We start from the raw sequence: 15,385 nt of genomic DNA, 5'->3' as shown, positions 1-15,385 counted from the left end.
TTATATTGACACCTGTAGCAGGTCGCAGAGCATAGTGTGAACTGTTGTGATTCTCATGTGGTGCAGAAACCCGCACAGGAATCACCCTTTTCTTTGTTCGCACTGGAATCGGATCACATGGGTGTTCAGATCTATGCGATCCGAATCCAACACCCACAGTGGCTCCCAGAGCGCAGTGTGAACTGCCTGGGATTCTGATGCGGTGCACAAACCCGCACAGGAATCGATGTGGTTTCCGCATCGCATCAGTGTGAGCCCAGCCTAAATGAGTGATCTTTAAAGAGACAATGTCACCTAACCATTCAAGGAATAGTGTCTGCTCCTAGCGCCACCCTATCTCCCCCCAGCATGGTATACCCACCCATTCACCTTCCCAAATCCACCTCCCCACAGCAGGACTCTACCAAGTCAGATGATGTCAGAGCTTACCGGGGGGGGGTTTGGGGGTTGACTTAACTACCCCCCCCCCCCCTTTTCCCAAATGTAACAGTGGTTAGGACTATTGATTGGCTGTTGTGTCTGATACTGTTATGGTGACTTAGGAGCTGTAAAAGAGCATTGACATTACTTCGGGCAGTGGATAGGAGGTCGGCTGGCAGAATTTTCAGAACCTCTCAATTCTGACTTACAGGAATTATCCTTAGACAAGTTAAAGCCACCCAGTGAACGTTTTTTTTAATAAAAATACCCCTGGAACAGTCAGGGCTAGTACATTCCACAATGGCTAGCCTCTGATCTGTCCCGGGTCGCACTTACCTGCAAGAAGAAATACTTACCTTGAAAACGTATTCTCCAGCGCTGCCATCTCAGGTGTGGGCAGCTTGAAGCCAGCGCGATCCTCTTCTGTGTCCTCTTCCATCTTCTTCGGTCCCACGATGCACTGCACCGGCCCCGTCAGTTCCGGTGCGAGCGCGTCATCCCTGCACAGCTTCTGGGTCCAGAAGCTGTTTTGCAAGGTATGACGGCGCCTGCACCGGAACTGACGTCGGGGCCGGTGCAGGCGCATTGATTCCTGGGAGCGATGACGTTCAGCTCCCAGGAATCATTGCAAGCCAGGAAGTGACGACTCGCCGCGTCCGCCGAGGGGAGGAAGAGGAAGTAAGGTAAGTATATTTTCTTCTTAACGAGGTAAGTAAAAAAAAAAAAATTGCGATTATCCATTTGTTTTTCAGGTGACCCGGAGCAAGAAGATGGAGGTAAGTAAAATTTTAGGGTGGAACTCCGCTTTAAGTAATGCTAAGAACATAAATAAAGCTAGATAAAGTATTTCATAGGTAAGCCTAGAAAGTTATAATAATTTAAGCCTAAATACTTATGTTCTGCATTAGTCTGGTCCTCTTTGAAGCCAAACTCCAGAAAAAACTGTCTGTGGCTCCCCCCCCCCCCCGTTGGGGAGATTTTCCCTTACTTCCTGCCTCAGTGACAACCTGACACATCAGGACAGGTTCATTACTCCACTGAAAAAGGTGTCTTTGTTGCTCTTCATGTCTTTATGATTTTCCTTTTCTTTTCACCCATAACACCGGACAGGTTCTGAATCTTCTCCATTCCATCCAAAGCTGAAAAAAAGTATGGTCTGGTGTTGTTCTTTAAAGATTGCTGATCTTACCACCACATTTATGCAGAAACTCAAACTTTTTCATTTTTTCTGTGAACTTTCCTCCAACTTTCTTTTGACCATTGGGAACCTGCACTGTGGGCTGTGCTCCTAAAAATGGAGAACAATGATCATTGTCCCGAAGAAAAGGATTTTCCATAAATAAGTATGGGTGTACCCACTATTACGGACCTCGGGGGAATCAACCTTTACAGTTGTGTAAACAGGGACACGCACTACGATACAGTAACACCGAACATTGATGGGGGAGGTTTAAATGGCTAATTATGGAAATGCCAAAAAGAGAAACTACGTGGTTTGGTTTTCTATAACATTTATTGACAATAGATTCAGAGATTTTAAGAGCAAAGTTTAAAAAGTCCCACACTGAATGGTTATGTTGAACATAGCTGCATGGGGTTTGTGCATTCTTACCATGTTTTGATAGGTTACCTTGGGTACTCTGACTTTCATCTTCAATCCAAACACATACCGGATAGTTATTTGGCATTTGACTAAATCAGTGGTCTCCAAACTGCATCTCGGGGGGCCTGATGTGGCATTTTGCTTGCTTTTATCCGGCCCTTGGAGCACTATTTTATTCACTGATACCAATGATGTTGCACGATTCCTCCCAATGACATCAACGATAGGACACAGTCACTACCAATGACATCAACTATGGGGCACAGTCACTACCAAAGACATCAACGATGGGGCACGGTCACTACCAAAGACATCAACGATGGGGCACAGTCACTACCAATGACACCAACGATAGGACACAGTCACTACCAATGACATCAACGATGGGGCACAGTCACTACCAATGACATCAACGATGGGGCACAGTCACTACCAATGACATAGATGATGGGGCACAGTCACTACCAATGACATCAATGATGGGGCACAGTCACTACCAATGACATTAACGATGGGGCACAGTCACTACCAATGACATCTATGATGGGGCACAGTTACTACCAATGACACCAACGATGGGGCACAGTCACTACCAATGACATCAATGATGGGGCACAGTCACTACCAATGACACCAAGGATGGGGCACAGTCACTACCAATGACATTAACGATGGGGACACAGTCACTACCAATGACACAAACGATGGGGCACAGTCACTACCAGTGACATCAACGATGGGGCACAGTCACTACCAGTGACATCGATGATGGGGCACAGTCACTACCAATGACATCAATGATGGGGCACAGTCACTACCAATGACATCAATGATGGGGCACAGTCACTACCAATGACATCAACAATGGGGCACAGTCACTACCAATGACATCAATGATGGGGCACAGTTTCTCCAGATGATACTAACATTATACACTATAGAGGGAAATGCTTTGTTCATATTTCATGTCTGAGGTTTAAAACCACTTTAAGTCTTCCTTAGAGCTCTTACTTGGGTTTTTGTTGGTTGCTTTTCCAGTCAGTGGCAAAGGGCACTTTGCCACTGATGGGAAAAACATCCCATGGACTAATACAAGAGGAGGCAGGTGCTGGTGATGGGGCTTGAGAACTGCACAGTAAGTATCAAAGGGCCACTCCTTGGGCAGCAGGTTGGACCCCAGAGCTCTGTAATATAGGAGGAGTTAGGATTTCGGAAGCAAATGTTGGGTGATTTTTCCTGCCCCCAGAACCAGAGCCCTCATTATGGATGGAATGACCCTTCTGAAAAGATCTGACTTTGGTTTTTAGGATTGTGTTGTGCTTTGTTTTCTTCATTTGTTTTCTGTGGATTACTAAGGTGATCTGTTGGCTTCTTCTCTCTCAGGTGGTCCAGCGCATTAAAGCCATAGAGAACGAGACGCGGTTGTTGGTCATCGACAGAGAGGCGGATGAGCTTCGGCGGCTTTCACAGTCCAGTTCGCCTCCAGAGTCTCAACCCAACTCAAGTGCCCCTTCCTCCCCCTCTGTGAGCAACAACAATGGCGACGTTTGGAAAACTAAGAACGACACCACCATTGAAGACCAGCTGCAGAATAACCACAGTACGGAGAACGGCAAACAGGTACCAGTAAAAGAGAGAACGCTGGTTCTCATGGCATTTTCTATTGTCTCGTATGCCTATCTGTCAATTATTAATACCAGTCTGCCTCCTGGGTATATAATCAGACATGGTACATGGTTTATACTGCACAGAATGTGAACCTATTAATGGCCCCATTCACACCAAGCAGTGTGGGCTTTATGGGCTTTTTTTTAACTGCATACTGGAAAGTCTGGTAACCAATAGCAGAATTCTTACTCTAGTCTGTCGTTAGTAAAGTTGGCTATACAACCTATAGTGACCCGGTCACCACAGGGTCACTTTTATGTATGTCCACCTTTGGAAAAAGGGTTTATTAATATCGGCTCACCCATAGATAACAAACTCTTATAGTGTTTTTAAACCCAGAACCTGCATTCACTATATCTGGTCTCCCCAGGAGCCTGCATTCACTATATCTGGTCTCCCCAGGAGCCTGCATTCACTATATCTGGTCTCCCCAGGAGCCTGCATTCACTATATCTGGTCTCCCCAGGAGCCTGCATTCACTATATCTGGTCTCCCCAGGAGCCTGCATTCACTATATCTGGTCTCCCCAGGAGCCTGCATTCACTATACCTGGTCTCCCCAGGAGCCTGCATTTACTATATCTGGTCTCCCCAGGAGTCTGCATTCACTATATCTGTTCTCCCCAGGAGCCTGCATTCACTATATCTGGTCTCCCCAGGAGCCTGCATTCACTATATCTGGTCTCCCCAGGAGCCTGCATTCACTATATCTGGTCTCCCCAGGAGCCTGCATTCACTATACCTGGTCTCCCCAGGAGCCTGCATTCACTATACCTGGTCTCCCCAGGAGCCTGCATTCACTATACCTGGTCTCCCCAGGAGCCTGCATTCACTATATCTGGTCTCCCCAGGAGCCTGCTTTCACTATATCTGGTCTCCCCAGGAGCCTGCATTTACTATATCTGGTCTCCCCAGGAGCCTGCAGTCACTATATCTGGTCTCCCCAGGAGCCTGCAGTCATTATATCTGGTCTCCCCAGGAGCCTGCAGTCACTATATCTGGTCTCCCCAGGAGCCTGCAGTCACTATATCTGGTCTCCCCAGGAGCCTGCAGTCACTATACCTGGTCTCCCCAGGAGCCTGCATTCACTATACCTGGTCTCCCCAGGAGCCTGCATTCACTATATCTGGTCTTCCACAGTACACAGAGCATGGAAATGCAATCATTTTAGTAAATATAAAGTGCTAAATATCTTTTCTCTTTAGCAGTATATAGCAGCCTTGTGACCTCTATCAGTGTCTGGTAAAGCTTGTAAGAGGAGTTTCCATTCTCCTCTGACTGTCCTACTAGGCTGCATAACCCCTAACCCTCTGTCTGGACTGTGCTGATCACATGCACCCTACCAAAAAAAAAAAAAAACAACTTTCTAGCAATGCACATCAAACTGAGCATGTGCATAATGCCCCCAAGGCTCTTTACTATCAGCAAATGGATTGGGGACAGTAAAAGAAGGGGAGGATCACAGCCTTTTTACACAATGCAGAGGATTAACCCCTTAGGCTCCACAGTGAGATAAACAAGCATGCTTTACTGCATATACAGACTGATGTTACTGTTGTGGGTTTAGTAACACTTTAAGGCCCCTTTCACACTTGTGCGACTTGTCCTGCGATTTGGGACTGCCAAGTCACATGACACATGATTTCCAACAAGTACCGTTCATATGTGTACAACTTCAAGTCGCAACAACTTCAAAGTAGTCTCTGCACTACTTTGGAAAGATTTTAATGTGTTTTGAGGTCCAAAGACATAGGCATTGCTTCAAGTCCAGTCAAAATCACAGCAAAAAAAACGCTGTAAAATTGCGCGACTTTTTTGTCGCATAATTGTGAAAGGGGCCTAGAAGAGAATATGTGGTTCCTTATGTATGTGGAGCCTGACTGATGAACAGCCGGTTTTTCCCTCGTGACAACTGTCTGTGGTCTCTCTTAGGACCAGATCATGCTCGTCATTTTGTAGCAGAGATTACCAGCAGCTACAAATCTGTCTGATATGTCCTCTGGGGATTTGTACCTGGATACAGAGCTCGCTATAATACACATTTATGAAGCTACAAATCAGATTATTTTCTCTGCCCATTTCTATCTGGCTGCAAGGTGGTTGCTCTAGCTGGATGCAATGGTTCTCCATGCAGCTACGTACCTATTGAGCATGATGACCCCATAACTAATTACACACATTGCTAAATGTCGCTAGCTTGGTAATACAGTCCTTTGGAGTGGCTCTGACACAGACCTTCCATTGAGTGCACATCAAATGTTCTTGGCAACCAGACTGTACAGGAGAAAGATTACATAGCTGCTACAAAATCATTGTGTTGTATCACATAAACCTTACATGTTCTGACCCTTCCAGCATAAACCTTACATGTTCTGACCCTTCCAGCATAAACCTTACATGTTCTGACCCTTCCAGCATAAACCTTACATGTTCTGACCCTTCGAGCATAAACCTTACATGTTCTGACCCTTCCAATATGAACCTTACATGTTCCGACCCTTCCAGCATAAACCTTACATGTTCTGAGCCTTCCAACATAAACCTTACATGTTCTGACCCTTCCAACATAAACCTTACACATTCTGACCCTTCTAGCATAAACCTTACATGTTCTGACCCTTCCAACAACAACCTTACATGTTCTGACCCTTCCAATATAAACCTTACATGTACTGACCCTTCCAACATAAACCTTACATATTCTGACCCTTCCAACATAAACCTTACATGTTCTGACCCTTCCAACATAAACCTTACATGTTCTGACCCTTCCAACATAAACCTTACATGTTCTGACCCTTCCAATATGAACCTTACATGTACTGACCCTTCCAGCATAAACCTTACATGTTCTGACCCTTCCAACATAAACCTTACATGTACTGACCCTTCCAGCATAAACCTTACATGTTCTGACCCTTCCAACAACAACCTTACATGTTCTGACCCTTCCAATATAAACCTTACATGTGCTGACCCTTCCAACATAAGCCTTACATGTTCTGACCCTTCCAACATAAGCCTTACATGTTCTGACCCTATAAGCATAAACATTACATGTTCTGACCCTTCTAACAAAAAAAAAAAAAAAAGAATAGCTGATCATTCTGAAAGAGGCAAAGACCTGAAATCAGGCAACTAATACATGAGATCTTTGTGTTGGTATTGATGCATTAGGCTTCATGCACAGTGGACGTTTAGCCCGGTGTATGAGGATCCGATGTTTAGGTGCAGGAGGAAGGAACAGCCAGTCCAGCCCTGTTGTCGGCAGCCTGTAAAAATCTATGAGAGGCTGACAGCTGCTGCGGCTAGATGGTGCTTATGTTTACGGTAGTGTGTGCCCAGGGATGAACATTTGTAACGGGGCACATACTTTTCACACGGGACGGAGTCCGTTCTGCTCAGTGGAGGATCGATCCGCCGATCCCCGCTGAGCAGGCGGATGACAGCTCCGTCTCCGCTCTGTGTGTGGAGACCGAGCTGTCAGATCCTTGCTGTCCTTAATGGGGAGATTAGATGAGAGCGGACTGGGGTTTCCGGATATCACGGACAGGATCGGATTGGAGAGCAGCGGGTGTCAGCGGAGATGTCTCCGCTGACACCCGCTTTCCCATAGGGATGCATGGAGCATCCGATCAGGTCCGCCTGAAAAACTGACAGGCGGATCGGATCGCCCTTGTGAAAGGGGCGTTGAAATGTAGGTACGTCTAAGTGCATGGTCCTGCTGCAAAAGCTATCAGCCTCCATAAACTTTTACTGGGAAGGTGCGCCTTTGCATTTTGCCTGCACCTAAACCCCATAGCCTCATGCATCGGGATTAAACGCCCAGTGTGCATGAGGCCTTATCTGTTGATACAGACATTGGAGTTGACCTGCTAAAGGCAAATAGGCTGTTCACTTTGCAAGGGAGTTTTCATTTTGCAAGGGAATTTTCCCTTAGGCTGGCCATAGAGTATACAGTTTTCTTTCCTTCAACCACTGGTTAAAGGAAAGAAAATCACTTGATTCTCTGATCAACACAGTCAGTGCTAATGGGGGAATCCCTCCTGCTGCGCTATTGTATTCTGACAGCGGGGGGGGGTTCCCACCGCCAGAATACATTGATCACTGCTGGCGGCTACAGCTGACCCTGCCGAATTTCAATCCGTCTGTTGCTGGCTTTAGCCTTGGGAATGAGGGGAGGATTTGCTTCTTTTGATGTGCAGGCAAAATTTGTTTTATTTCTTTTATTTTCCTTTCATATTATTGTTTTTTTTTTTTTTAGAAAGTGAATTTTCACTACATTTACTAAGCCAAGAGAGGAATTTATTTTATTATTTTTTAATTCCGTTACAAAGTGAAGAGCCTGTTTGCCTTTAGTAAACCAACCACACTGTATTTATCAAGATATAGTTTACTGGAGGGTGCCTTTGGTTATGCCTAAGTCCTGGTTCACATATATGCGATGTGGGAACCCTGTGTCCCGCATCGCATTCAAATTGCAGGCAGTTCACACTGCAATATGCGAATTGCTGGGGGTGTCAATACAAAGTTAACGACACCCCCAGATCAGTTGGCATATCGCAGTGTGAACTGTCAATTTGGACATGAATCAGATCGCATAGGTGTGAACACCCATATGATCCGATTCTGCTGCAGACCCAAAAAAGGGTTCTGTGCGTGTTCTGTCCGAATGCATTGCGAATTCAGCCGTACAATCTGTATGGCTGAATTCGCATCGCATAGACATCACATGTGATTTTCAGAGGAGTGCGCTCCGAATCATATGCAATGTCTGTCATCGCACTAATGTGAACTGGGATTAAAATGAGAACAAGAGTTCTGTTACTCCAGAACTGGCTGTAGCCATCAGATGTTCCCCATCGTTCTCTCACATCACCTCTGAGGTTAGGTTCACACTGGTGTGATTACAGACATTGCATGCGATTTGCACTGCATTCCTGTGCAGATCACATGCGATGTCTGTGCGGTGTAACTTCAGACATAAGCCCCGTACACACGTACCGATTGTCGGCCGTAAATATTCGGCCGACGACCGATCGGCCAATTGTAGGCTTGTTAGTATGATGCTTAGTATGATGCTTCAGACAGCCGACAGCGCATTTTCGGCCGAACAGAATCTGTCGTGCAGACTTTAAATTTTTTGTTGTCCGTCACCAGAATGCCCGATTGTTCGTCAGTCAGTACAGATTTCGGCCGACAGACAGCAGATTAGCAAGACTGGGCATGCTCAGAGAAGAAAAAAGACAAGGAAAGTTAACATCACATGACATCACTTCTACAGTCGGCTGTTGTTGGCCGACAAAATTCGTGTGCAGTCTTTTGCAGTTTTCAACAGACACGACAGCCCTGGACAAAAGACGGCCGATCGTTCGGCCGACGATCAGTACTTGTGCACGGGGCTATACAGTTTGTATGTAGGCTGAAATCGCCAAAATGGGGCTGAACCCTTTTTTCCCCCCGCACCTGACTCGCATCGCATGGGTGTTCACACGCAATTCTGGCAATCGCACTGCGTTTTGCAATCTGTTTCGGGGGGTCGTTAAGATAACATTGACACCCCACAGCAGATCGCGTTGACACAATGCGAGTGCTTAGAGTGCGATGTGATGTGGTGAATGCAGCAAATCTTGTGTTTTTCCTACATCACATAAGTGTGAACCGGGACTAAATCACAGAAGAAGAAGTGGCATTGTTTTGGGTGACAACAGCCGTTCTGTGACAACAGACACTTTACTGTCATGAGGACTTGTGCTAAAAAAATGACTTTTCGGGTTTGGTGATTGTTGTGCGTAGGAACTACAGCACTCCTCCAGTTGTGTTTAGAGTATCCCAGGGGCCCCGAGGCTCTTCTGTTGGGGGTCTGTTTCCTCTCCCCCTCCCCCATTTCCTGATTCTCAGGCTCAGGCCGGAGCCTTGTTGTCAGGGATTTGGTTCGGAGGCATGGAACAAACAGGAGGTCATAGGAGCGGTGGAAATGTACTTGTGACATATAGCAGAGCAGGGAGCTGGGAGTTCAGGCTGGGGGAATATTGTGCATTAAGTTGAATTTTCGTCTTGTTGGGGATGTTGAAGTGACCTGAGTTATTCTACTTGGATTTTTTAACTATAGAACAATCAAACAATTTTTTTTTTTTTTTTGGACGTTTGCTGCTTTTGTCATGAGTTTTGCATTAAAAAGAAAGAAATGTTAAAGGGAAATTTCTGTGCACAACGGGACAGATGGTTTGTTTTTTTCTTTTGAAGCTCCAGTAAATAGATCCGGAGCGCTGGGTCTGCATGGAGACCATAGTCCACGTTCCCCTCTGGTTTCCCTCCGTCCGCTCACAGCAGTCTGATGCACTTTGGCACTGATGGATTTGCCTTCACTTAAAGAGGAAGTAAACCCTCCTCGGGAAGTTGTACCTATAGGTAAGCCTATATTAAGGCTTACCTATAGGTACTGTAAATATCTCCTAAACATGTACCGTTTAGGAGATATTTACCTTTAATGCAGCCAGTGACGTCACTGGCGCATGCGCTCTGAAGGAACGGCTGATCGTGCCGTTCCTTCAGAGCCCCGTGCCGTGACCGTCGGCTCCCGCGCGCGTGCGCGGGAGTGACGTCACCGCGGCTCCGGCCAATCAGATGGCCGGATGCCGCGATCCCGGAAGACGGGCGACTGAACATGTCGCTCGTCATACAGGTGAGTGAGCGGCACGGCGGGGGCTCGTTCTAAGGTAAGTATTGCATAATGAGCTAATATGCGATGCATACTAGCTCATTATGTGTTTCTCTTGCAGGATGTAAAAAAAAAATAAAAATTTTAAACGGGTTTACAACCTCTTTAAAGGGAAATTTCGACTCAATAGAAGCCTTGTTTCCTATAGCTCTATAAACGGTTTGAGCCAGTTTCATGTTTGTTGTTTTTTTAAAGGAGAAGTACAGCCAGAGCTCATTTGGCTGTACTTCCATGGATCACAGGAGTGCAGTTTGTTCTGGACTCCTGTGACCCGTTTTCAGCAGACAGCGGGCTTCAGCCCTCTAACATTAGGATGAGACATTTATAGTACTTTTGAGAATCTACATGCAGTCTATGGCACTCAAGTCACATGAATGCCGCATCAAAGTAGTGCAGGAACATTTTTAACCACTTTACCACCGGAGGATTTTGCTGTCTTACGTCCAGGCCACTTTTTGCGATTCGGCACTGTGCGACTTTAACTGACTTTAATTCGGCACTGTGCGACTTTAACTGACAATTGCGCGGTCGTGCGACGCCGTACCCAAACGAAACTTCTCTCCTTTTTTTCCCACAAACAGAGCTTTCTTTTGGTGGTATTTGATCACCTGTGTGATTTTTACTTTTTGTGCTATAAACAAAAAAAGAGCAACAATTTTGAAAAAATAATATTTTTCACTTTTTTTTATATGAAATTCCCCCCCAAAAAAATTTAAATATCAAAATTTTTTATCATTTTAGGCCAATTTGTTTTCTGCTACATATTTTTGGTAAAAAAAATCGCAATAAGCGTATTTTGATTGGTTTGCGCAAAAGTTATTGCGTTTACTAACTAAGGGAAAGATTTCTATCATTTTTTTTTTTTTAACGAGTAATGGCGGCGATCTGCGATTTTTTTGCGGGACTGTGACATTGCGGCGGACAGATCGGACCCTTGACTGACATTTTTGACACTTTTGGGGGTACCAGTGACATTACTACAGTAATCAGTGCTATAAATATCCACTGTTACTGTAAAAATGACACTGGCAGGGAAGGGGTTAATTTTTATTGGTGATCAAGGGGTTAATGTATGCCTGGTGCTTACTAACATGTGTGGGGGGAGGGGACTGAGTGACACAGGGACAGATCTCAGGTTCAGCAATGCTGAACCCTGCAATCTGACCCTGCCTGTCACTTAGGAGATCCGCCCGCTTTGTTTACACCAGCGGGCGGATCTCCAGACTCGATTCCCCGACGACCGGGGAAGAGCGGCAGTGATCACCGCTGCTCCTCCCCTGGCCCGACTCCCGCTGTGACTGAATACAGCGGGAGCGAGCCTCCGGCGGCACACGCGCACTGCCGAGAGAGGGAAATGTCTGGTGCCGTAGGTCTACGTCGCCAGACGATAACGAACCACTTTGCCGCAGTACAGTCAACATGACTGGTCGGCAAGTGGTTAAAGTCACTGCAACTAAGTCAAATTTGAGCAGCTCTATTAACCTCCCTGGCGGTATTCCCGACGGTGGCTCAGGGTGGAATTTTAGTGCCATAAGCGGTAACCCCGAGCCACACTCGGGGTACCGCCAGGGAGCATCGCTGGATCCTGGTAGAGCAGGAGTCTCCAAACTAGGGCCCTCCAGTTGTTCAGGAACTGCAATTCCCATCATGCCTAGTCATGTCTGTGAATTTCAGAGTTTACATCGCCTCATGGGACGTGTAGTTCCGCAACAGCTGGAGGGCCGTAGTTTGGAGATCCCTGTGGTAGAGGTTACTTACCTTGTCCCCGGGATCCCGCGATGTGTCACTGCAGCATACGGCGGCCGGATCTTCAGCCTAATGCTCTGTGCCCCAGTTTCCGTCTCCTGCGAGCGTCACGTCGAAAGGGGGGTGGAACCGGCGGCAAATTCAAATAGTAAAACACACCAAACACACTCATATTGGATTACATTACAAAATAAAATAAATTGACATTAGTCTGCCCCCCAAGTGCCCTTTCCTGCAGTTTTACTGTACTTTTTATATATATATATATATATATATATATATATATGTGTGTATATATGTATCCAGATATATAAAATATATGTATACGTATATATATATAACAATCATACCGCCAAGGAGGTTAAAATACATTGGGGTCAGCTTCCAGGTTTTTTTTTTTTAAAAGCCTAAGTGCCGGTTCACACTAGTGCGGCTGCGGCGATCGCATATAATATCGGAGCGCACTGCTCCTTCATTACATGCGATCGGCTGTGCGGTGCGAATTCAGCCATACACTTTGTATGGCTAAATTCGCACTGCACCCGCAGTAAAGTCGCACATGACCCTGTTTTTTGAGCCGCATCAGGATTGGATCGCACAGTGGTTCACACTTGTGCAATCCGATCCTGTGCGAACTGTAAGATCGCACTGCGATCAAACTGGGGGTGTCGTTAACATTTCATTGACACCCCCAGCGTATCGCATATGGCAGTGTGAACTGCCAAGGGTGCGTTTGCGATGCGGGAACAGGCTGCGAATTCGCAGCCTTCCCGCATCGCATAAGTGTACTGCAATTAGCTGCGTTTATATACAGATAGCTGTGGTACATCGCTCCTGGACGCTGTCAACCTTATTTTTCTTAAATGCACAAAACCGTATGTTATGAAAACTTCCTGTTCTGAAACCCATCTAATAGGAATTTGAGGGAAAATATTTCTTTGGGTGCACAGATTGTAAGAAAAGCGAATTCTTCACCTCTATATCCAAAACCAAAAAAGGTATTGAGAGCCATTGGGCTTTATCCACTGCTTGGAATTGATGGTGGTTATATTTTGTGATTCCAAAGGCTTTTATGAAATCCCTGGTTTGTACTAGGTTGGAGGTTTTCTTGTATTGTAACATTGGTCAATGACCTTCGTGTCAGGCATTCTGTCCTAGCATTGTCCCACGGGTCATGGCGGTCCGTGGTCTCATGCCTTGAAACCTTTGTACAGTCACAACAGTCATGTGATCAAATTAGGGGAGGAGGATCATTCCCATTTTTGTGTCTGCAACAAATCTGGAACAGTAATACAGAACTGTTTCAGTTCAGCAATATTCTTGGAATGTCTGGTGTGAATCGCTTTCTTGAGGTCATGCCACAGCATCTCAATCGGGTTGGGGTCAAGACTCTCACTGGGCCACTTCAGAAGGCGTATTTTCTTCTGTTTAAGCCATTCTGTTGTTTATTTACTTCTATGCTTTGGGTCATTGTCCTGTTGCAACATCCATCTGTTGGATGGATGTTAGCATTTGCCAGTGACTTTTGTAAGTCTTTAGCTGACACTCTAGGATTCTTCTTCACCTCATTGAGCAGTCTGCGCTGTGCTCTTGCAGTCATCTTTACAAGACGGCCACTCCTAGGGAGAGTAGCAGCAGTGCTGAACTTTCTCCATTTATAGACCATTTGTCTTACCGTGGACTGATAAACAGCAAGGCTTTTGGAGATACTTTTATAACCCTTTCCAGCTTTATGCAATTCAACAATTCTTAATCGTAGGTCTTCTGAGAGCTCTTTTGTGCGAGGCATCATTCACATCAGGCAATGCTTCTTGTGAAAAGCAAACCCAGAACTGGTGTGTGTTTTTTATAGGGCAGGGCAGCTGTAATCAACACCTCCAATCTCATCTCATTGATTGGACTCCAGTTGGCTGACCTCTCACTCCAATTAGCTCTTGCAGATGTCATTAGTCTAGGGGTTCACATACTTTTTCCACCTGCACTGTGAATGTTTACATGGTGTGTTCAATAAAAACATGGCAACATTTCATTCTTTGTGTGTTATTAGTTTAAGCAGACTGTGATTGTCTATTGTTGTGACTTAGATGATGATCAGATCACATTTTATGACCAATTTGTGCAGAAATCCATATCATTCCAAAGGGTTCACATACTTTTTCTTGCAGCTGTATATATATATATATATATATATATACACACTATACTGTTAAAAGTATTGGGACGCCTGCCTTTACACGCACATTAACTTTTATGGCATCCCAGTCTTAGTCAGTAGGGTTCAATATTTAGTTGGCCCACCCTTTGCAGCTATAACAGCTTCAACTCTTCTGGGAAGGCTGTCCACAAGGTTTAGGAGTGTGTCTATGGGAAGGTTTGACCATTCTTCTAGAAGCACATTTGTGAGGTCAGGCACTGATGTTGGACGAGAAGACCTGGCTTGCAGTCTCTGCTCTAATTCATCCCAAAGGGGTTCTATCGGGCTGAGTTTAGGACTCTGTACAGGCCAATCAAGTTCCTACACCCCAAACTCGCTCATCCATGTCTTTACGGACCTTGCTTTGTACACTGGTCCAAATCATTTGGTGGAGGGGGGATTATGGTGTGGGGTTGTTTTTCAGGGGTTCGTGTTGGACCCTTAGTTCCAGGGAAGGAAACTTTTAAGGCATCAGCCTACCAAGATATTTTGGACAATTTCATGCTCCCAACTTTGTGGGAACAGTTTTGGGATGACCCCTTCCCCACCCTTTTGTGGTGGAGGAACTTGACTGGCCTGCACAGAGTCCTGACCTCAACCCGATAGAACACCTTTGGCATGAATTGGAGCGCAGACTGCGAACTAGGCCTTCTCTCCAATATCAATCCAATCCAATTTATTTAACTGAAGAAAAATGTAAGTTTGTGTCTGACTGATCACCTACAGAGGGCCCGTCACGTCTAACCAGAAGTACACGGATTTGAGGTTCTCCAATGTATGGTTATGATTCAGGCTGGCAAAGCTGAAAGTTGTCAACTGCTGTACTGAAACTACCGTATGTCTTTGGTGGAGTAATAATAAAATGCAAGATTTTTAAGAGCAATTGAGGGAGTTGGGGGTCGTTCTCTCCTATGATTGCAGCTCTGTGACTGTGGATTGTGCACCCATCGGGGATTTCTCTTTATGATTGGGTTGTAGTACCAGGCCTTTTTCCTCATCTCCAATGTCAGATGGTTGACATATTATCAGGGCTG

General features: G+C 45.6%; 1 protein-coding gene across 1 annotated transcript in view; it reads left to right on the top strand.

The window, feature by feature from the left end:
* NHERF2 (NHERF family PDZ scaffold protein 2) overlaps positions 1-15,385 on the top strand; it is a 199,570-nt gene that overhangs the window by 27,146 nt on the left and 157,039 nt on the right. Inside the window, exon 2 of the mRNA XM_082260628.1 lies at positions 3,407-3,643. Within this exon, the coding sequence (XP_082116754.1) occupies positions 3,407-3,643 (237 nt within the window). The remainder of the gene's footprint in view (positions 1-3,406; positions 3,644-15,385) is intronic.

Source organism: Pelophylax lessonae, assembly GCF_965119305.1.
Source record: "Pelophylax lessonae genome assembly, chromosome: 6".
NCBI lineage: Eukaryota > Metazoa > Chordata > Amphibia > Anura > Ranidae > Pelophylax > Pelophylax lessonae.
The sequence above is the reverse complement of the archived record's forward strand: the minus strand, read 5'-3'. Positions and strand labels throughout refer to the sequence as shown.